The sequence below is a fragment of the Danio aesculapii genome, chromosome 15 (genome assembly GCF_903798145.1).
Source record: "Danio aesculapii chromosome 15, fDanAes4.1, whole genome shotgun sequence".
Lineage (NCBI taxonomy): Eukaryota > Metazoa > Chordata > Actinopteri > Cypriniformes > Danionidae > Danio > Danio aesculapii.
Window position 1 is genome coordinate 4,398,006 of NC_079449.1, and position 23,935 is coordinate 4,421,940.

Below are 23,935 nucleotides of genomic sequence, written 5' to 3' on the forward strand. Positions count from 1 at the left end.
TTACTGAGAATTATTATAAAATTTTGCATATAAATAATAATGAGTCTGCATGATACTGGACGTGCAAAAATAATCTTGATTCAATCCCAATCGATTCACTGGAGAGAAATGATTTGTGCATCATTCATTGCATCAAACTCAAAAAGCCTAAACATATATGCAGAAAATTCAACATTAACAGAACAGATTCTGCTTATGCACTCAGCAATTTGCTAATATGTCATTGCAATTAAAAAAAATTGTATTACTCAGTATTTAAGCTTGTCTAAAAATCCTGGAGAATTTACTTGAGAATCAAATTGACTTAAAACAAAGTATGCTAAAAGTACACTACCAGTCAAACGTTTGGGGTCAGTAAGATTTTAAATGTTTTAAAATAAGCTTCTCCTGCTCACCAAAGCTGCATTTATTTAATCACAAATACAGCACACATTATAAAACTGTGAAATGTTATTGCACTATAAAAAATTCAAAAGTAGTTTATAATTTAATTTAATCATTTATTCCAGTGATTTTAATGATGATTTTTCAACTTCAGTCATATAATCCAGAAATCATTCCAATATTATTATTATTATTATTATTATTATTATTATTATTATTATTATTATTAATGGTAATAGTAATGAAAGCAACAATTATTTTCATTTGAAACTACATAGAATAGGAAAGCAGTTATTTAAAATTTTAATAAATATTTACCAATTTAACCATTTTTTTTTCATTTAATAAATGCCGCCTTCATGAACAGAATAATTTTCTTTAAAAAAAAACATTTAAAAAATAAAACTGACCCCAAACATGACCGGTAGTGTATTCTTATAAACATCTTCTTCTTTCACTGAATAAAGACTATTTTTTCTGTTTTCTGTAAAAACTAAATAAATCAATTCCTCGAACCTATACTGAAACTATAGAAAAATTAGCGAACATGCTGAAAATTATTGTATTTTAAATTATTACAATTTTCTTGCTGAAAAATGGGTGAAAACTAGAGGTTTATATAGGGTATTGTAGCAAAGTATAAATGAGTATTTTTTATTTTTTTATATACACTACCTGACAAAAGTCTTGTAGGCTATCTAGGTTTTAGGAACAGCTAATAATAACTTGACTTCTAGTTGATCATTTGGTATCAGAAGTGGCTTATATGAAAGGCAAAGGCCTCTAGATTACGCTTATTTTACCAAAAATAATATATAATCATGCCTTGATTTGTAATTATTTAATCATAACAGTAAGGTCTGACTTTGCTTAGACAAAAGTTTTGTCACTTAACAGAAATAATGTCCAGTGTAGAATATGTGGTCATGCTGCAGTGGAAACAGAATGAATATTGTGTCTGACTCCATCATGATCTTGGAGGACTGCATCCATACATCTCTGCAATGACTCAAATCACTGATTAATAAAGTCATCTGGAATGGCAAAGAAAGTGTTCTTGCAGGACTCCCAGAGCTCATCAAGATTCTTTGGATTCATCTTCAATGCCTCCTTCTTCATCTTACCCCAGACATGCTCAATAATGTTCATGTCTGGTGACTGGGCTGGCCAATCCTGGATCACCTTGACCTTCTTTATTTTCAGGATCTTTGATGTGGAGGCTGAAGTAAGAGAAGGAGCGCTATCCTGCTGAAGAATTTGCCCTCTCCTGTGGCTTGTAATGTAATGGGCAGCACAAATGTCTTGATACCTCAGGCTGTTGATGTTGCCATCCACTCTGCAGATCTCTCACACGCCCACATACTGAATGTAACCCCAAATCATGATTTTTCCTTCACCAAACTTGACTGACTTCTGTGAAAATCTTGGCTCCATGTGGGTTCCAGTAGGTCTTCTGCAGTATTTGTGATGATTGGGATGCAGATCAACAGATGATTCAGCAGAAAAATCGACCTTCTGACACTTTTACAAATAATCAACTAGAAGTCAAGTTATTATATGTTGCTCTTACAACTGGCATTGACGACAAGACTTTTGTCAGGTAGTGTATATATATGTGTGTGTTATTTTTATAATTAATTAAACTTTTAAAAGGCCACCATACATTTTTGTCATTAAGCTTCTCAAGGAAATGTCTTTATTTCATAATTAAGATTCAATATTTTTCATAATTTAATGGTTTCATAATTGCTCAAATAAAGAAATTCGCAGTGTATATCCAAATTAAAACCATGCCACAGATGTGAAATGTGTGAAATGACTGAGCACATCCCGTACGCATACATACAAAACCTGTGCAAACACACACAGACACACACGCACACAATCTAACACCCAAACACTAGGAATATATCTATGGTCAATATAGGACACACACACACACACATAAAGCATTTAACAGTGGTTAATGGCGGTGTGTGTAAAATGTGTTTATGAAACGCGCATGTCTGTGTGTGTGTGCTTCATACCTGCCAACATTTGTTTCTGAAAATCCGGGAGACCAGGGGGGAGGGGGATTGGGGTCTAGGTGTTGAGTAACTGTACTATGCACCGGGTTTCGGGCAGCCACTGCGATCGGATACTATACCAAAGTCGACGATCAAAAAGCTGAGAACCAGGGGAGGGGGAGAGGGTGAAATTACGGGAGTTTTCTGGGAGAAATAACAAAACGGGAGGGTGGCGGGAGATGGGTCTGAAATCCGAGAGACTCCCAGGAAAACCGGGAGTGTTGGCAGGTATGGTGTGCTTGTGTGTGTGTGTGTGTGTGTGTGTGTGTGTGTGTGTTTGAAAGGTAAAGGCACCAAGTTATGCATGTGAATTCTAATACCTGCACTGCTGCAAGAGATGTGTGTTTACATGAGTTTGTCTGTAGTATTTGCATGTATACATCATGTATGTCGTCGTTTGGCTATGCCGTTAAGCAGAAGGCTTTATTTGAAATATATATATCTATATATATATATTCGTATTTATTGTATTTTCACACAATTATCCATGGCTCCTTTAAAAGGCGGGACTAGGGCGGGGCCACTGTGTCCGCCCCCTCTGAGTCACTGCACGCCTCTGAGGCCAGAGCTCCGGTCGAGAGGCGGGGCAACCAGTTGCCACAGGCAACACTAGTCTACAGGACGTGATGCCAAAGCGGATGGGCGGGGCCGTCTCAGAGGCTAGTCTCCCGTAGAAACATGGTCCCAATGTTATAGGACACTTTGCGGATGGGGGCGGAGCGAGTGCTGGTGAGAGAGGCGTGGCTTTGGGATTTCCCCGCCTCCAGGAAATAGCAGATTCCCGGGATCTCTTTGGGAAAGTTGTCGGGAAGCTCCTGCCTGGAGCGAGGGATGAAGTTGAATGAGCGGTCGTCACGCAGGAGTCTGAAAAAACAGAGGAACAAACACAAGTAAACATGAGTGAGCTGAATCTAAATGAAGGAAGAAATTAATATGCTTATTTTTCAGTTTAAAAAAAAAGGTTCATGCTGCAAGGCCATTTTTTTGGTCAGCAAACATCCATGAAATGAAATAAATGAGTACAACTCCTTTGAAAATGAAGATTTTTATCCATTTCTCAGTGAATTTAGACAATGTATTTTGGTGCATTTAAACAAAATGGTTTTATTAAACATATATTCAATAAAATAAGAATTTGGTCATCTAACATATTTAAAAATGGAAAGATATACATTAAAATTCAATACAAAATCAACAAAAAAAAATTCCAAGCGTTCCAAATTTCAACTAAATGTAATATTTTTTCGGTGCTCTTGTTTTTTTTGTCTTTATTAAAATTGTGTATATTATTTTCCCTAAGACTCACCGGCCACTTTATCAGGTACACCAGTCCAACTGCTCGCTAACGCAAATCCCTAATCAGCCAATCACATGGCAGCAACTCAATGCATTTAGGGATGTAGACATGGTCTAGATGATCTGCTGCAGTTCAAACCGAGCTTCAGAATGAGGAACAATGGGGATTTAAGTGACTTTGAATGTGGCATGGTTGTTGTTGCCAGACGAGCTGGTCTAAAGAGTATCTCTAAACGCACAACACGTCTAACCTTGAGGCGGATGGGCTTCAGCAGCAGAAGACCACACCGGGTGCAACTTCTGTCAGCTAAGAACAGGAAACTGAGGCTACAATTCACACAGGCTCACCAAAATTAGACAATAGAAGATTGGAGAAACGTTGCCTGATCTGATGAGTATGACCTCCACAGTCACCAGATCTCAATCCAATCCTTTGGGATGTGGTGGAACGGGAGATTTGCATCATGGATGTGCAGCTGACAAATCTGCGTGATGCTATCATGTCAATATGGAGAAAAATCTCTGAGGAATATTTCCAGTACCTTGTTGAATCTATGCCATGAAGGATTAAGAAAGTTCTGAAGGCAAAAGGGGGTCAAACCAGATACTAGTAAGGTGTACCTAATAAAGTGGCCAGTGAGTGTATTTATTTGGATGTACTAATTGTTTCACCATGATTTTAAGTTATTTTGATAAATTAGATCCAATTTTGGCTTTCGTACAAACTGATGTATATGCACAAATATATTATTATATGATTAATTTAAAGAGGCGATCCACTACGATATCATATTTTAAACTTTAGTTGATGTGTAATGTAGCTCTGTTAACATAAACAATATCTCTGAATGAAGACACTCAAAGTTCAATGCACAGGCAAACATTGGCTTTTACAGAGTTTGTTTAGCAAAGCCTACAGTGAATGAAATGGGACTACAAAAAATATACATCTGGGTTAATGATGTCATAAACCTTTTAGGTTACGCGCATTCACCACGCACACACACACTGTGCAGCAAAGAGGCGTGGCCAGAGGCGTGGCCAGAGGCGTGGCCAGAGGCGTGGCCAGAGGCGCTTTAATGTTTTTATGTGAGAAAGCTAAAATGCCGGCCAAACGCTGCTATTTCCCCAGAGCTTCTTCTGTTTCTGTATTTAGGCTTCTAAAGGACACGGCACAAAGAAAGAAGTGCTTACAATTTAACTTTAATTATGTTCCAGAGAATTATAAAAAATATATAGCTCTAGCATTTGACAAAGGAGAACTTCCAGAATCTCTCTCAGTACAGTGATGGATTCGGCTAAAACTCCTCAAAGAAGGAGCAGCTTCAACCAGAATAGAAGAAGCTGTGAACGGTGAGCCACAACCTGTATATTGTAAGTTGATCTACTACGTGCACAGTTTCTAGCGTTAATGGTATGTTGTAGCAAGGACGTAAACAAGGATGTAAACAATGGGAAATGCTGTTTGGCACCGTTAACAATTGAGCTACAAATTCATATTTATCAGTCAAACTGCTGTAAACAGCCACAATCTTCAGCAGCGCTGCAGTGTCTCTCTATGCACACGCTTTCAGTGTGTTCTACATCTCAAATAACCAACTCACAAAAGATATGTGAACGCTTTATATTACTTACACAAGTAAGCGTGAAGAAAAAAGGGGGAGCCGGAAAAAAGGAGCACATTATTTTCAGCAAACATGAACAAAATGCCATGATTAACTAACTTATTATCTTCACCTTTTGGACTAATATGAACTCAGAATGACGGAATTACTCTCTAACAGAGGCTACATGTGCTGCTGAAGATTACATGCATAGATAAGAGGTTTTCACTGACTGTAGGCTATATATTGTGTTGTTTTGAACCTAAATACCAGGGAAATGTCTGCTATATGTAGTTCTTCTGTAGTTGGGAACATATCGGAGACTGTAAGGGGCTGTATGTGTTTATATATGTTCATTTATTTAGTTTTTTAATATAATTACAGACGTTACAGTAGGCTGTTTCGCACTGTCATTGATCTGCAGTTATAATCAACTCATGTTCATAGAAAAGTTAGTAATAAACATTTCTACACAAGTATTTATGTGTATGAAGCATCTGTTTTATGAGAAGTGGTTCTCATATGATATGTAAGTGACCCATATAGCTTTATTGTAGACATTTCCTCGAGCGAGAATGACGTCGACTGAAACTTTCTGTCATACACCACGCCCACCAAAAGGGTACCCTTGTTAGTGGAAATGCAAGCCTGATAAAGGTGACCCGTACCAAACCGAACCGTACCGTACTAGTCAGTGGAAACGAGCCCAAACAGTCTCCTCATAAAAGCCGGAGTATCAATGCGCTGCTACATTGAAAACAATTGATTCGATTTGCGCCTTCTGATTGGTTCTCGGGATATAGCAGCTTTTACTGCCAAAACAAGTGGAGTTTAGCAGCTTTTGCAAACAAACTGTTATTTCTGAATGCGCTGACTCTGGGATTCAGATGATTTGAAGCAAATCTATTTGTTGAACTATCTCATTTTAGCGGCTTTTGCATCTGAACCCTTCATATATTAATTTTAAGACTTTCAATCATTTTTGCATGTAAGCATATAAGAGCGTGAATGTGTGTACTTGATTATTCATGTGTGGTGTGTGTTAGTGTGCACGTGAAAAACAGGAGGCTGCTGCTGCACATTGACGTGTGTGTGTGAAATCTTCAGAGCTGCTCTTGACTGCAGAGCATCGTCCTTGATGATCTCAGCTGAAGCAGGTTACCATAGAAACAGGTGTGACTGTCTCCACTGCAGCAGAGTTGCACATCAGTCGCTGCGAGCGGGAGTGTGTGGCTCTGGCTACATTCATAATGTAAAGCAAGTATAGCAATACCGATGAATGTTGACCTTCTGGGGACATTTGGTTTTCTGGTATTGTGAAAATGTAAAAATGCTGATTGTTTACTGTGAGGCTTGGTTTAGGGTTGGGGTAGTGTGTGTGTGTGTGTGTGTGTGTGTGTGTGTGTGTGTGTGTGTGTGCGTGTGTGTGTGTGTGTGTGTGTGTGTGTGTGTGCGTGTGTGTGTGTGTGTGTGTGTGTGTGTGTGTGTGTGTGCGTGTGTGCGTGTGTGCGTGTATGCGTTTGTGTGACACATAAGGACACAAATTTGCAAAATGACATAGCTATGACAGGTATTACAAGGAGACGGGGGCCTATGAGGACACTGGGCATGATGACCTAATTTTTCAAAACCCAGATAGCATACAAATGTGGGCCACTTTAGGAAGTTATGCGGCACTGGTGGTCTTCCTTCAGCCCAGACAAAATGAATGTGAGCCTGAAGTCTGCCACCTGTACAATAGCAAAGGGGGGCCAAATATTACAATTCATATAAGGGCCATTAAAGGCAAAGATTTGGCACTTATGGCAAAATGTAATCTGAATGTGAGCCTTATGTTACCCATGTGGAAAATAGTAAATTTGGCCCAAATGCTGGAGAACAAATGTGGGCCACAGTTGGCAAAAATGTGACAAAGTCATTTAAGGGTAATCTGGGTCTAAACCTAATGAGGCGCAGTTATCTTAAGACATATGTGGGCCACTTTTGGCAAATATTTAGCTCAGTAAACTCTGGCTATTGCGGCTGTGAGCCTAATAAGGCCCAGAGAAAGTATGGCAAATGTGGCCCAGTTATCTTAAAACATATGTGGGCCACTTTTGGCAAATATTCGGCACAGTAAGCTATGGCTAATGTGGATTTGAGCCTATAGTGGCCCAGAGAAGATATGGAAAAGTGGTCCAGTTATCTTAAAACATATGTGGGCCACTTTTGGCAAATATTCGGCACAGTAAGCAATGGCTAATGTGGATTTGAGCCTATAGTGGCCCAGAGAAGATATGGAAAAGTGGTCCAGTTATCTTAAAACATATGTGGGCCACTTTTGGCAAATATTCGGTACAGTATGCTATGGCTAATGTGGATTTGAGCCTATAGTGGCCCAGAGAAGATATGGCAAATGTGGCCCAGTTATCTTAAAACATATGTGGGCCACTTTTGGCAAATATTCGGCACAGTAAGCAATGGCTAATGTGGATTTGAGCCTATAGTGGCCCAGAGAAGATATGGAAAAGTGGTCCAGTTATCTTAAAACATATGTGGGCCACTTTTGGCAAATATTCGGTACAGTAAGCAATGGCTAATGTGGATTTGATCCTATAGTGGCCCAGAGAAGATATGGCAAATGTGGCCCAGTTATCTTAAAACATATGTGGGCCACTTTTGGCAAATATTCGGCACAGTAAGCTATGGCTAATGTGGATTTGAGCCTATAGTGGCCCAGAGAAGATATGGAAAAGTGGTCCAGTTATCTTAAAACATATGTGGGCCACTTTTGGCAAATATTCGGCACAGTAAGCAATGGCTAATGTGGATTTGATCCTATAGTGGCCCAGAGAAGATATGGCAAATGTGGCCCAGTTATCTTAAAACATATGTGGGCCACTTTTGGCAAATATTCAGCACAGTAAGTTATGGCTAATGTGGAATTGAGCCTATAGTGGCCCATAGAAGATATGGAAAATGTGGCCCAGTTATCTTAAAACATATGTGGGCCACTTTTGGCAAATATTCGGCACAGTAAGCTATGGCTAATGTGGATTTGATCCTATAGTGGCCCAGAGAAAATATGGCAAATGTGGCCCAGTTATCTTAAAACATATGTGGGCCACTTTTGGCAAATATTCGGCACAGTAAGCTATGGCTAATGTGGATTTGATCCTATAGTGGCCCAGAGAAAATATGGCAAATGTGGCCCAGTTATCTTAAAACATATGTGGGCCACTTTTGGCAAATATTCGGCACAGTAAGCTATGGCTAATGTAGATTTGAGCCTGTAGTGGTCCAGAGAAGATATGGAAAATGTGGCCCAGTTATCTTAGGGCCTCCGAACCATGCCCAGGCCTGTTTCCCGGATCATTTGAGAAGTGTGAGTGCTCTGAATCGGGCTCAGGCACGGTTCACTTGGCCGTCCCTGGCCCGGTTGGAAGAGGTGTGCCAGAGCCTGGTTCACTTGGGCTTTGGTGCAGTACGCTTGTGTGTGAGTGCAAAATGCGCCAAAGATTCTGACCTGCGCATCATTGATGACGTAAGCGCGCCCCAGGCCCAAATGTAATGTGAGTGCGGGCCGTCGCGGAAGAGGGGAGTGGGGACAAGGATGCTTTGGCCAGATTTAAGGCAACTGTACATATTGTGGGAGTACGCCCTTAAAACATATGTGGACCACCTAGACTAAAGTCACCATCATGGAGAAAAATGTTTGCTTTAGTTGGGCTCACAGCGCTGTAAAGTAACGTTATAACATGCTTGCACATGTCACAGAATTATGAAGGTTTTTAAGCTAAAAAAAATTCTATGGTTCAACTTCTGCTCACAGAGACATCAATAATCAGCGTATGAACCTCAACAACGATGACAATTAACAACATGAACAAAACTCACAAACATCACGAACAGGATACTAAAAGTGACAAAATCTACAATGTCAACATAAACAGCAGAATCAAAAGCAAATAATGAAAACTGTAGTATCAATAAGCTATAGAATGTATTCATACTGTAATGCATGCTGGGATTTTTGTACTTTGCCACACCCAGCAAGTGTAAGGTGTAGGCCAAATCTGGGCCAGAATAGGGTCAGTTCTTGTTCATTTGGTTGAATTCTGGCTAATCTGTGTTATTGCTTTAGCTTATTTGTGGCCCAGATCTGACAAACAGGAGCAGACGACACTAGAGCCATCATTCCATTCAGTATGTGGTCCAGATGTAAGTGTCTGGTGTGGGCCGGATCTGGGCCAAAATAAAAGCAAACTGTGGCTTAGAACAGAGTCAGTTCTGGTTCATTTGGCTGAATTCTGGCTAATATGTGGCATTGCTTTGGCTTATTTGTGGCCCAGATTTGACAAACAGGAGCGGACCGCACTAGAGCCATAATTCCATTCAGTATGTGGTCCAGATGCAAGTGTCTGGTGTGGGCCAGATCCAGGCCAGAATAAAATCAAACTGTGGCCCAGAATAGAGTCAGTTCAAAATATACATCCATTTTATTTCTAAATTAAATTAGTTAAAATAGTTTCTGATTAGCATTAGGGTTAGGTGTAGTGTTGGGTAGGTGGATATTGTAAAGCACACACACAAAAGAAAACTAAAGAGTGTCCCCACAATTCACAAAAACAAGTGTGTGTGCATGAACGTGTACTGTATGCGTGTATGTGAGTGTGTTTTCTCTCACTGGTATGTAGTAGGGCTGACGTTGATGCAGCGCGGGTGACTGCCCGACTCAAACTTGCTGGCCAGCGTGACGTTGTTCCCGAACAGACAGTAGCGTGGCATCATCACACCCACAACACCAGCCAGCACTGAGCCCGAGTGAATCCCGATCCTCAGCTGCAGAGACGGAGGAGAGAGGCAAGTCAAGTCAGCTTTATTTACATGTACAGTTGATGCCAAAATTATTCGCCTGTGAATTTCTTTTTCAAATATTTCCCAAATGACGTTTAATGGAGCAAGGAATTTTTCACAGTATTTCCTATAATATTTTTTCTTCTGGAGAAAGTCTTATTTGTTTATTTTGGGTACAATAAAAGCAGTTTTTAATAATTTGAAAACATTTTAAGGTCAATATTATTAGCTGCTTTAAGCTATTTTTTTTTTCGATTGTTTACAGAACAAACCACTGTTATACAATGATTTCCCTAGTTACCCGAACTTGCCAAATTAACCTAGTTAAGCCTTTAAATGTCACTTTAAGCTGTATAGAAGTGTCTTGAACAATATCTAGTCAAATATTATTTACTGTCATCATGGCAACGATAAAATAAATCAGTTATTAGAAATGAGTTATTAAAACTATTATGATTAGAAATGTCCTGAAAAAAATCGCTGTTAAACTGAAATTGAGGAAAATATAGGAGGGCTAATAATTCAGGAGGACTTCAACTGAATATGCATTACACATTTTTTTCCCCAATTTCTGTTTAAAAGATTTTTTCAACACATTTCTAATCATAATAGTTTTAATAACTCATCTCTAATAACTGATTTATTTTATCTTTATCATGATGACAGTAAATAATATTAGACTAGATATTTTTCAAGACACTTCTATACAGCTTAAAGTGACATTTAAAGGCTTAACTAGGTTAATGAGGTTAACTAGGCAGGTTAGAGTAATTAGGCAAGTTATTGTCTCATGATGGTTTGTTCTGTAGACTATCGAAAAAAATATATAGCTTAAAGGGGCTAATAATATTGACCTTAAAATGTTTTAAAACTACTTTTATTCTAGCTGAAATAAAACAAATAAGACTTTCTCCAGAAGAAAAAATATTATAGGAAATACTGTGAAAATTTCCTTGCTCAATTAAACATCATTTGGGAAATATAAAAAAAGAAAAAGAATTCAAAGGTGGGCTAATAATTCTGACTTCAACTGTATGTGCCAACTAATTCTCAATAGATTATAAGTAGAGTGTCAGGTTGTGGTTAGTGTAAGTTGACATGTACTTGCAAAGTTTCTTATAGTCAGTTAAATGTCTATTGAAGGAACAGAATCAACAGATATTAAGCAGACAGTCTACTAATACTCAAATGAGATGTAACTAACGTAGTTGCAAAGCAACTTTAAAAAAAAAAAAATATTTTATTTATTTATATATTTTTTATAATTTTTTAGGGGTTTTCACCTCTATTTTGACAGGACAGTAGAGAGAACCAACAGGAAAGTGTGGGGAGCAGAATGCGGGGAACTGTCGGCACAGAACCCCGAGGCGGGAATCGAACCCAGGTCGCCGCGAACACCAAAGCGCACGTATCCGCGCACTTTCTACTACGCCACAGGCACCGACATTGCAAAGCAGCTTTTATTCAACAAAATGTGCAATAGGAACCATCAAAATAAAGTGTTACCGGGTATTGTAATACATTATGTAAAATAGATTTTTTTTTGCCAGTCCTGTAATCGATCTTGACATGTTTTATTTTCTGCCAATTTTAAAAATGTTAAAACCTTTAGGAAACTGAAAATGTAGCTTACATCAGTGGCAATTTTTTTGCTGCATTATTCAATCATTAATTTTCCTTCAGCTTAGTCCCTTATTTATAAGAAGTCGCCACAGTGGAACGAACCGCCAACTATTCCAGCATTTGTTTTACACGGCAGATGCCCTTCTAGCCACAACCCAGTACTGAAAAACACCCGTACACACTCATTCACACACTCATACACTACGGCCAAATCCCCTATAGCGCATGTGTTTGGACTGTGGGGGAAACTGAAGCACCTGGAGAAAACCCACGCCAACACGGGGAGAACATGCAAACTCCACACATGCAGCCCACAAAATAAACAATACAACCATAAATGGCTTGGTACAAAATGCAAGCTTCCTTAATCAGACATCAGACAAGTATCATAAAATAAGAATGAAAAAGACTTCAGCAAGTTAAAGATGTTTTATTAAACCACAGGTAAGTAACGCTTCCTTCTTCATTCGTTTAAGCGACAGAAAATGAAAACATAATTCCTTTTGAAATACATACAATTTAAGATTTTAAATCTGTTCTTATGTAAAAAGAACTCCCCAAGAATAATAATTGTGTTAAATGCTAAATCATGTGTTTCATCTTTCAAAAATAAACCAAAAAGTCTACCTGACAAAAGTCTTGTCATCTATCCAAGTTTTAGGAACAGCAAATAATAACTTGACTTCTAGTTGATCATTTGGTGTCAGAAGTGGCTTATATGAAAGTCAAAAGCCTCTAGATTACGCTTATTTTACCAGAATAAAATATGATCATGCCTTAATTTTGAATGATTTCATTAAGGACAGTAAGGTCTGACTTTGCTTAGACAAAAGTCTTGTCACTGAACAGAAATAATGTCCAGTATAGAATATGTGCTCATGCTGCAGTGGAAACAGAATGAATATTGTGTCTGACTCCATCATGAGCTTGGAGGACTGCATCCATACATCTCTGCAATGACTCAAATCACTGATTAATAAAGTCATCTGGAATGGCAAAGAAAGCGTTCCTGCAGGACTCCCAGAGCTCATCAAGATTCTTTGGATTCATCTTCAATGCCTCCTTCTTCATCTTACCCCAGATATGCTCAATAATATTCATGTCTGTTGACTGGGCTGGCCAATCCTAGAGCACCTTGACCTTCTGTGCTTTCAGGATCGTTGATGTGGAGGCTGAAGTATGAGAATAATTCTCCTGTTGAAGAATTTGACCTCTCCTGTGGTTTGTAATGTAATGGGCAGCACAAATGTCTTGATACCTCAGGCTGTTGATGTTGCAGATCTCTCACACGCCCCCATACTGAATGTATCCCCAAACCATGATTTTTTCTTCACCAAACTTGACTGATTTATGTGAGAATCTTGGGTCCATGCGGGTTCCAGTAGGTCTTATGCCCTAAAGGCAATATAGGCAGTTACCTAACGCCTTATGTAGGTCTTATGCCCTAAAGGCAATATAGGCGGTTGCCTAACGCCCTGTGTTTTCTTGGAGGGCCCCATGAAAGCTGTTTTTGAATATTTAATCTGAACGTAAGCGTGAGGACAAGCACGTACGTTTAAATCATGAACAATGCAAAATGCACAAACCCATTAAACATGGTGCAATTCACAACTTCGTTGAGAAAAAATAAAAGACATTTCATTAAAAGAGTAGCTTCATATAATTCATACATAACAAAGCTAAAAACGATAATGAATACGCAACAACAGTATGAATAAAAGCAGACAATATTAGAAATATACCCAGCAGCACCACACTCTATTGTGCATAACTCCGCCCACGATCGGCTATTGGGTGAACTAGAATGACGTAACGTATTACTACACAGATCCACATATCTCTCCAAATTGCTCACGTTCGATATAAACTCGAAAAAGTCTTAAGTAATATAACGTCACAAGTGTCGCTGCTATTTATAATCGATCTTAATCGAATTTTCATCTGAAATGAAACGCCGTCCAAACGGAATCTTTCTGGAGCCGAAAACAAGAGGAAAAGAAAAGCAGAGGAAAAAAGCAAGCTCAAAGCAATGTTCTGCTATGCATAATACATTATTTAGTAGTGCTTTGCAATACTTACAAACTTATTTGTTTAAATATGAGTAAATATTTTTACATATATATTATAGGTTAACCCTTGTGTGGTGTTTGTATTTTTGTTACTCAGCCAGTGTTCATGGGTCTGGTGGACCCGCTAGAGTTTTGGCTTCCCAAATTAACACTATTAAACAATTTTATGTTAAATTACTCAACAAATGTTTACTTCATCCCAATTACAAGCCATATGAACAGCAAACATGGTTAATTTTTCCCCTTTACCTTTGTTAGATCATATTGATGAATTAATGTGCTTCTCGTTTTTTACATTTTTTTCTATTAATGTGATGAAAAAAATAAAAACCCACAGATTTGTTTTTTCCTATTGTTCCCACCATGGTCATCATCATCAGAAGCTCCTCTCTCTTCCACAATCAATTGCAAGGCCCTCGCAGCAGATAATCTTTTGGCCATCTTGATCAGTTGTGATAAGGAACCACACTGACAAAGTCTTATTCATAGTATTATGCCCCTAATTCGCATGTGGGACAGGGTATGAGAAAATAAAGCTTGGTTCTCGCAAGAGAGAGGGTAAAATGTGCGGGAATGTAAGAGTAGACAGTGTTGATAGTTGAATTTTCATCTGAAATGAAACACCATGCAAACGGAATCTTTCTGGAGCCGAAAACAAGAGGAAAAGAAAAGCAGAGGAAAAAAGCAAGCCCAAAGCAATGTTCTGCTATGCATAATACATTATTTAGTAGTACTTTGCAATACTTACAAACTTATTTTTTTAAATATGAGGAAATATTTTTCACATATATATTATAGGTTAACCCTTGTGTGGTGTTTGTATTTTTGTTACTCAGCCAGTGTTCATGGGTCTAGTGGACCCGCTAGAGTTTTGGCCTTCCAAATAAACACTATTAAACAATTTTATGTTAAATTACTCAACAAATGTTTACTTCATCCCAATTACAAGCCATATGAACAGCAAACATGGTTAATTTTTCCCCTTTACCTTTGTTAGATCATATTGATGAATTAATGTGCTTCTCGTTTTTTACATTTTTTTCTATTAATGTGATGAAAAAAATAAAAACCCACAGATTTGTTTTTTCCTATTGTTCCCACCATGGTCATCATCATCAGAAGCTCCTCTCTCTTCCACAATCAATTGCAAGGCCGCCGCAGCAGATAATCTTTTGGCCATCTTGATCAGTTGTCATAAGGAACCACACTGACAAAGTCTTATTCATAGTATTATGCCCCTAATTCGCAGATGGGACAGGGTATGAGAAAATAAAGCTTGGTTCTCGCAAGAGAGAGGGTAAAATGTGCGGGAATGTAAGAGCAGACAGTGTTGATAGTTGAATTTTTAACAATGTTGCAACTTTGTGCGGGAGCAGAAGGGGAAGAAAACAGCAGCACCAGAAAGGAGGAAGACAGAATGTAGGAACACTGGACCAACACTTTCAAGACGTTTATTAGACCTGGGTCCAGTGGACTCGAACACCTTGTATGTAATGTAAATGTGTGGGGGGAGGTACATTTTGGGGTTATTGAAAATTTGTTCGGATTTATGTTCTTCACAGAAAATAAGCCAAAGCCAATGAATTTCAGGTTGAAAAAAGGATGCACTGTTTAATTTTTCTTTTGAAAAAAACTGAAAACGGGTCTCACAGACCCGAACACCATACAAGGGTTAAATAAGTTACAGTTAATAAAAATGTATACATTTAAATATTAAAATTTGTAATTTTTTTGTGCTTTCTTACTGTTTTTACACCAGTGGGCCCAATTTTTTTTTTTATCTCGCCTAGGACCCCTCAACCCTACAGTATTTGTGATGATTGGGATGCAGGTCAACAGATAATTCATCAGGAAAATTGACCTTCTGCCACTTTTATAAGTGATCAACTAGAAGTCAAGTTATTATTTGTTTCTCTTAAAACTGAAATCATGGCAACGTGGTGGCGCAGTAGGTAGTGCTGTCGCCTCACAGCAAGAAGGTTGCTTGTTCGAGCCTTGGCTGGGTCAGTTGGTGTTTCTGTGTGGAGTTTGCTTGGGTTTCCTCCGGGTGCTCCGGTTTCCCCCACAGTCCAAAGACATGCGGTATAGGTGAATTGGGTATGCTAGATTGTCTGTAGTTAATGAGTGTGTATGGGTGTTTCCCAGTGATGGGTTGCAGCTGGAAGGACATCCGCTGCGTAAAACGTGCTGGATAAGTTGGCGGTTCATTCCGCTGTGGCGACCCCCGTAGTAATAAAGGGACTAAGCTGAAAAGAAAATGAATGAATGAATGAAAACTGAAATCCAGGACAAGACTTTTGTCAGGTAGTGTACATTTTCTTTTGTTAAAGCTTGTAAATCCAACCTTTGCATCTATGTCTAAAATGCTCTCTTGTATGTGTAACAGAGCTAAAATGTGCAAGTGTGTGAGAAAACTAACCACACACACACACTATAGCGTCACCATAGCAACTCCAGTGAAGATCTAATACTGTCAAGAGTGCAAGACGCACCCCAGCCGAGTGCTAAAGAAGAGCTAACAAGGGCAGCAGTGACTGACAGCTGTCAATCACAGAGCAGATCACACCGTCCCAATCGCACGGATTCTAATGGACGTAATGTCAGTACGAATGTTTTGCAACAGAGATAATGACACAGTCGTGACAGACGCTGGATCCGCATGTGCACACAGACATTATTCATGCGTTTCTAAACATCACACAGGCTTATTACGTGAGCTGAACCGAACTGCTCATAAACAGCGGTGTTATCGAAAGGGCAACTTATTACTGCCGCTCTCGTGTCACGGAGTCCACAAATATACACACTCACACTCACATTTAATGATGATGCATGGTTGCCCACGGCGACGACCCTGATATTATTCATGGCCTTGTTGTCATGCTGACAGTGCTGTCAATCATACAGCAGACTAGACTACAGCGGAGTCTCTGAAGAGTGCAGACATGTGCGCTAGTGTACTGTACCATTGGCTGTTTACTCCCACACTTACAACTATTCAAATTATAATATGACATAAAGCATATCAAATTTCATATCTTTAAAGTGCACCTATTATACATTAAAAAGCATCATATCTTGGTTTTAGGGGTCTCCAACAACAGCCTAATATGCATGCAAGGTCAAAAACACTTTCATGGTCTTATAATATGAATTTATTTTGACCTAATTCTTCCAGCGACTCCCATATGAATCGTTCAGCAATTCATTTGTGCCCAAACCCCTCCTTAGCACAAAAACTAATCTGCGCTGATTGGACAGATGACAGTCTGTTGCTATTGGTCGACAGCGTTCAGCGCGAGACCGAGTGAAATGTCCAGCGCGGCTTATCAACAATATTAAAGGGTGCAGAGTGTATGTGTGAGCATACCTGCCAACACTCCTGTTTTCCCAGGAATCTCCCGTATTCCGATCACAGCGGCCACCCGAAACACACTTCATCGTAGTTACTAAAACCATAGTACACAGTACCCTGTTCTCAAGAGTGTTATCAGGGCCGGCGCATTCATAGAGGCGACCTGGGTGGCAGAATAGTGAGGGTGGCTTCCACGAACCTGTTAAAAACTAAGCCTAGAGCGCCATCTGCTGTTGAAAACTAGCCAAGAGCACCGTCTGCTGTTAAAAACTAGCCTAGAGCGCCGTCTGCTGTTAAAAACTAGCCTAGAGCGCCGTCTGCTGTTAAAAACTAGCATAGAGCGCCATCTGCTGTTAAAAACTAGCGTAGAGCACCGTCTGCTGTTAAAAACTAGCCTAGAGCGCCGTCTGCTGTTAAAAACTAGCCTAGAGCGCCGTCTACTGTTAAAAACTAGCCTAGAGCACCATCTGCTGTTGAAAACTAGCCAAGAACGCTGACTGCTGTTGAAAACTAGGCTAGAGCACCATCTGCTGTTGAATACTAGCCAAGAATGCTGACTGCTGTTGAAAACTAGGCTAGAGCACCATCTGCTGTTAAAAACTAGCCTAGAGCGCCATCTGCTGTAAAAAATTAGCTTAGAGCGCCATCTGTTGTTAAAAACTAGTCTAGAGTGTCATCGCTGTTAAAAACTAGCCTAGAGCGCAGTCTGTTGTTAAAAACTAGTCTAGAGTGTCATCGCTGTTAAAAACTAGCCTAGAGCGCAGTCTGTTGTTAAAAACTAAGCCTAGAGCGCCATCTGTTGTTGAAAATTAGCCTAGAGCGTCATCTGTTGTTGAAAATTAGCCTGGAGCACAGTCTGTTGTTAAAAACTAGTCTAGAGCGCCGACTGCTGTTGAAAATTAGCCTAGAGCGTCATCTGCTGTTAAAAACTAGCCTAGAACACCATCTGCTGTTGAAAACTAGCCTAAAGCATTGTTTGTCATTAAGAACTAGCCTAGAATGCTGTCTGCTGTTAAAAATTAGCCAGGAGCATCATCCTTTGTTAAAACTAGCCTATAGCATCGTTTGTTGTAAAAAAAAAAACTAGTCAAGAGCACCGTCTGCTGTTTAAAAAAAAGCCTAGAGCACCGTCTGCATTTTGACTCTAGATTATAGCTAAGCTCAGAATCAGTTTAAGCGAGAATAGCGATGCATTTTGAAAATAACAGAATCTATCCAGAATCGGTTTCTCAAATGTCTTTTAAACACAATCAAGCCTTCAAAAACTGCTGACTTGTCACCCCTTCGGTCATATTCTGAAATGATTCAGTTTAAAAAGCAAACACCACAATCCCGGCCTTCATCACACAACATGCCTGGAGATCTAAACACACAGACACACAAGCGGCTCTCAGACACGCGATCAGCTCGTTGACTCGCATTAAACGGGAGAAAACAGCAACAATCTAACAATCAATTAGCGGCAAGCACTTAAGTGTTCTGCTGTCTCCATGACGACCGGATTCCACACTCTCCCTCCATCTCTACGGTGGGTCCAGTGCTGTCGACGCAGCTATTAAACACAAGATCCTTAGCACACACACACACTCACACATTCACACACACACACTGGTAGAGACGTTAAGCTATGGCTATGCCCTCAGCATACAGCCAACACAGGTAAACAGTATAAAGAAATAAACTATATCAAACACATGAATTCAGACAGGTGGCTCAGTGGTTAGCACTGTCGCCTAATAGCAAGAAGGTCGCTGGTTCGAGCCCCGGCTGAGTCAGTTGGCATTTCTGTGTGGAGTTTGCATGCTCTCCCCGTGTTGGCGTATGTTTCTTCTGGGTGCTCCGGTTTCCCCCACAGTCCAAACACATGCGCTATAGGTGAATTGGCTGTAGTGTATGAGTGTGTGTGTGAATGTGAGAGTGTATGGGTGTTTCCCAGTACTGGGTTGCAGCCGGAAGGGCATTCGATGCGTAAAACATGTGCTGGACTAATTGGCGGTTCATTCCGCTGTGGAGACCCCTGATAAATAAAAGACTAAGCTGAAGGAAAATGAATGACTGAATACAGGCAATAAAACTACACAGGGTGTGTTCTTGAATGCATCTAAATGTGACTCGAATCTCCAAATTCTTATCAGGCCTGTTATATTTAGATCCCAAGACCTCATGCTATAAGGTTAATTTAGCAACTGGAGTGTGGTCATAATAAATACAACATTAGAAATGTAAAATATTTCATATTTTGTTTATTTTAATATGATAAAATGCTTGGTTTCTGTTTAAGAATCAGGGTAATTCCACTAAATATAGATTTTTTTAACCCTAAAGTTAAAGTGGTTAAAAAATTAATGTCTGAAGAATAAAAACATTGAAGAACAGGGGTTAATAATAATAGTCTGCAAATAATATTGACCTTACAGAAATAAAAATTGCTTTTAATCCAGCCAAACCAAACCAAATTTCTCCAGAATAAAAAAATATTACAGGAAAAACTGTGAAAATTGTCCTTGAAATTTCCTTGCTCCATTGAACACCACTTGACAAATATATATATATAAATTTCACAGGAGAGCTAATAATTTTTTGCCTTTAACTGTACAACTGTAGCCTAGACTGAATATATATATATATATATATATATATATATATATATATATATATATATATATATATATATATATATATATATATATATATATATATATATATATATATACATACATACATACACAAAATATCAAATAAAATATAATTAGTATTATGTCTGATGGCTATTCCACAGTATGCAAACCTATTAAACTGATAAACTGATGGCCACTTTATTAGGTGCACCTTACTAATACCTGGTTGGACCCCCTTTTGAACTTCAGAACTTCCCCTTCAGAACTGCCTTAATCCTTCGTGGCATAGGTTCAACAAGGTACTGGAAATATTCCTCAGAGATTTTGCTTCATATTGACATGATAGCATCACGCTGTTGCTGCAGATTTGTCGGCTACACATCCATGATGCCAATCTCCCGTTCCACCACATCCCAAAGGTGGAGGCCATTTGAGTACTCTGTCTTACTGAAACCTGGCTGAAACAAAATGACTATATTAGTTTAAATGAGGCAACTCCTCCAGGATTCTTATATAAACATGAGGCTCGTCAAACTGGTCGTGGTGGTGGAGTTGCGTCAATCTTTAGTGATATTCTTAATGTTAATCAGAGAAACGGACTTATGTTTAGCTCCTTTGAAGTACTAGCGCTTAATGTTGTCCTTCCAAACACTATGCAAAAACCTATGTTATCTCTCGCTCTAATCACCATATATAGACCTCCAGGACCCTATGTCAATTTTCTAAAAGAGTTTTCTGATTTTATCTCTGACTTACTAGTTAAAACTGATAAAATACTAATTGTAGGAGACTTTAACATCCACATAGATGACGCTAACGACACGTTAGGGCTCGCGTTTACGGACTTGCTGGTCTCACTAGGAATAAAGCAAAATGTTATTGGTCCAACTCATCGCCTAAAGCATACACTAGATCTAATTCTGTCTTATGGAATTGAGGTCACTGATGTAGACATTATACCACAAAGTGATGATATTACAGACCACTACCTCTTACTATATAAGCTGTGTTTACCTGAAATTAGCAGATCCGCTCCGATATATCGTCCTAGTAGAACTATTGTTCCATCCACTAAAGATGAATTTATAAATAACTTACCTGATCTTTCTCTACTTCGAAATGCACCCGCAAACGCAAATGACCTTGATGTAGTAACCAGCAGTATGGATGCCATCTTTACTAGCACTTTAAATACTGTGGCACCCATCAAACTAAAAAAGACTAGAGAGAATAAAACTACACCGTGGTATAATAGTCATACCCGCGCTCTCAAAACAGCAACCCGTGCCCTGGAACGTAAATGGAAAAAAACTAATTTAGAAGTCTTTAGAATTGCATACAAAGACAGTATGTCCAGCTATAGGAGGGCTTTAAAATCTGCCAGGGCTGAGCACCTCCGCAAACTGATAGAAAATAATCAAAACAATCCTAGATTCTTATTTAACACCCTCGCTAAATTAACAAATAATCGGTCATCTTTGGAACAAAACGTTCCACCGCAAATTAGTAGTGATGACTTCATGAATTTTTTCAGTGATAAAATAGAAGGCTTTAGACAGAAAATAGGAGATAATAAACTTTCTGCACCGCCTTATACTTCAGATCCAGTAAACACGCCTCTGAATCTAAATAACCTACAGTGCTTTAAAATCATAGAACAGGAAGAGCTAGACAAAATTATAAATAGCTCTAAATCAGCTACGTGTATATTGGACCCAATTCCAACAAAGTTACTGAAAGAATTGCTACCTGTTATAGGAGAACCTCTTCTTAACATTATCAACTCTTCTTTATCTTTAGGCCATGTTCCAAATCCCTACAAGTTAGCTGTTATTAAACCTATTATTAAGAAACCACAACTGGAACCCAGCAACTTAGCTAATTATAGGCCTATTTCAAACCTTCCATTTATATCTAAAATACTAGAAAAAGTTGTTTCTGCTCAATTATGCTCCTTTCTGCAGACCAACAATGTTTTTGAAGTGTTTCAGTCAGGTTTCAGAGCTCATCACAGTACAGAAACTGCATTAGTGAAAATAACCAACGATTTACTCTTAGCTGCTGACCAAGGGTGCATCTCGCTATTAGTTCTACTCGATCTTAGTGCGGCATTTGACACCATTGACCATGGTATCCTTATTAATCGCTTAAAGTCTACAGGTGTCCAAGGACAGGCCCTACAATGGTTTAAGTCATACTTATCTGACCGTTACCAGTTTGTAAATATAAATGGACAGCCTTCACAAATCAGCCCAGTAAAATACGGGGTGCCTCAAGGATCAGTTTTAGGCCCTTTACTGTTTACAATATACATGCTACCCCTGGGAGACATTATTAGAAGACATGGGATCAGCTTTCACTGCTATGCAGATGATACTCAATTATATATTTCAACTAAACCTGACAAGACGTCTAATCTGTCCAAGCTAACTGAGTGTATTAAAGATGTTAAAGACTGGATGACCAACAATTATCTTCTCTTAAACTCAGACAAAACAGAATTATTACTTATTGGGCCTAAACCCTGTACACAGCAGATCTCACAACTCGATCTACAATTAGAGGGATACAAAGTTAGCGTTAGTTCTACTATAAAAGATCTGGGTGTCATATTAGACAGCAATTTAACTTTTAAAAATCATATTTCCCATGTCACAAAAACTGCTTTCTTTCATCTGAGAAATATAGCTAAGTTACGAAGTATGCTATCCATCTCAGATGCAGAAAAGCTAGTCCATGCTTTTATGACTTCTAGGCTGGACTACTGTAATGCTCTGTTTGCTGGCTGCCCAGCATCCTCTATTAACAAACTTCAATTAGTACAAAATGCAGCTGCCAGAGTTCTAACCAGGTCTAGAAAATTTGATCACATCACCCCAATTTTATCCTCCTTACACTGGCTGCCTGTTAAGTTTCGTATTGAATTTAAAATATTGCTTCTTACATATAAAGCTCTAAATAATCTAGCTCCTGCTTATCTAACCAATCTTCTGTCTCGCTACAATCCAACTCGCTCTTTAAGATCTCAAAACTCAGGACTTCTGGTAGTACCTAGAATAGCAAAGTCGAGTAAAGGAGGTCGAGCCTTCTCATTTATAGCTCCTAAACTCTGGAATAGCCTTCCTGATAACGTCCGAGGCTCAGACACACTCTCCCAATTCAAAACTAGATTAAAGACCTATCTGTTCAGTAAAGCATACACTTAGTGCACCACTTAGGGGGCTTCCACAAAGGTTATGCATCTTGCTGATATACACTGTGAACATCAGCTACGCTAATTATTTTCTTTATTCTCCATTTCCACCTGGGGATACTCTTCCCGAGGCCCTCAGACTATGCAGAGTCACTGATTCGATCCAAGACCAACGACGAGATGATCCCAAGGTTTCCATATCCTGGACCAGGCCGAATCCTGAGCAGCTACTGCGATGGTCATGGAAGAGTGGAGAACATGAGACTGTTTCCTATGACGCTCCAGAGACAGACGAGTCTTCGCTGAGGCCAGCTTCCAGCCTCCGCCACTGAGACTGCAGCTCTGCACAAGACGTTTGGCCAGCGGAGAAATTAAAATGGTCGTGCCCAACTGAGCCTGGTTTCTCTCAAGGTTTTTTTTCTTCACTTCCGCCTTTAGTGAAGTTTTTTTTCCCTCTCCGCTGTCGCCACTGGCTTGCATGGTTCAGGATCTGTAGAGCTGCGCATCGTTGGATTTGCTCTTCAATATTTGGACTCTCAGTAGTGATTATTAAACCACACTGAACTGAGCTAAACTGAACTGAACTTAAACACTACAAACTTAACTAGACTGTTCCTATTTACTGTGACCTTTTATGTGAAGCTGCTTTGACACAATCTACATTGTATAAGCGCTATACAAATAAAGGTGAATTGAATTGAATTGAATTGAGTACAGTGAACTCATTGTCATGTTCAAGAAACCAGTCTGAGAAGATTCACGCTTTATGACATGGTGCGTTATCCTGCTGGAAGTAGCCATCAGAAGATGAGTACACTGTGGTCATAATGGGATGGACATGGTCAGCAACAATACTCAGGTAGGCTGTGGCGTTGACACGATGCTCAATTG

General features: G+C 39.2%; 1 protein-coding gene across 1 annotated transcript in view; it reads right to left on the bottom strand.

Moving 5' to 3' along the window:
• Positions 1 to 771: 771 nt before the first annotated feature.
• Positions 772 to 23,935, bottom strand: part of gucy1a2 (guanylate cyclase 1, soluble, alpha 2) — a 166,906-nt gene continuing 143,742 nt past the window's right edge. Inside the window, 2 exon segments of the mRNA XM_056474182.1 lie at positions 772 to 3,314; positions 10,017 to 10,171. Coding sequence (XP_056330157.1) covers positions 3,104 to 3,314; positions 10,017 to 10,171 — 366 coding nt within the window. The 3' untranslated portion in view covers positions 772 to 3,103.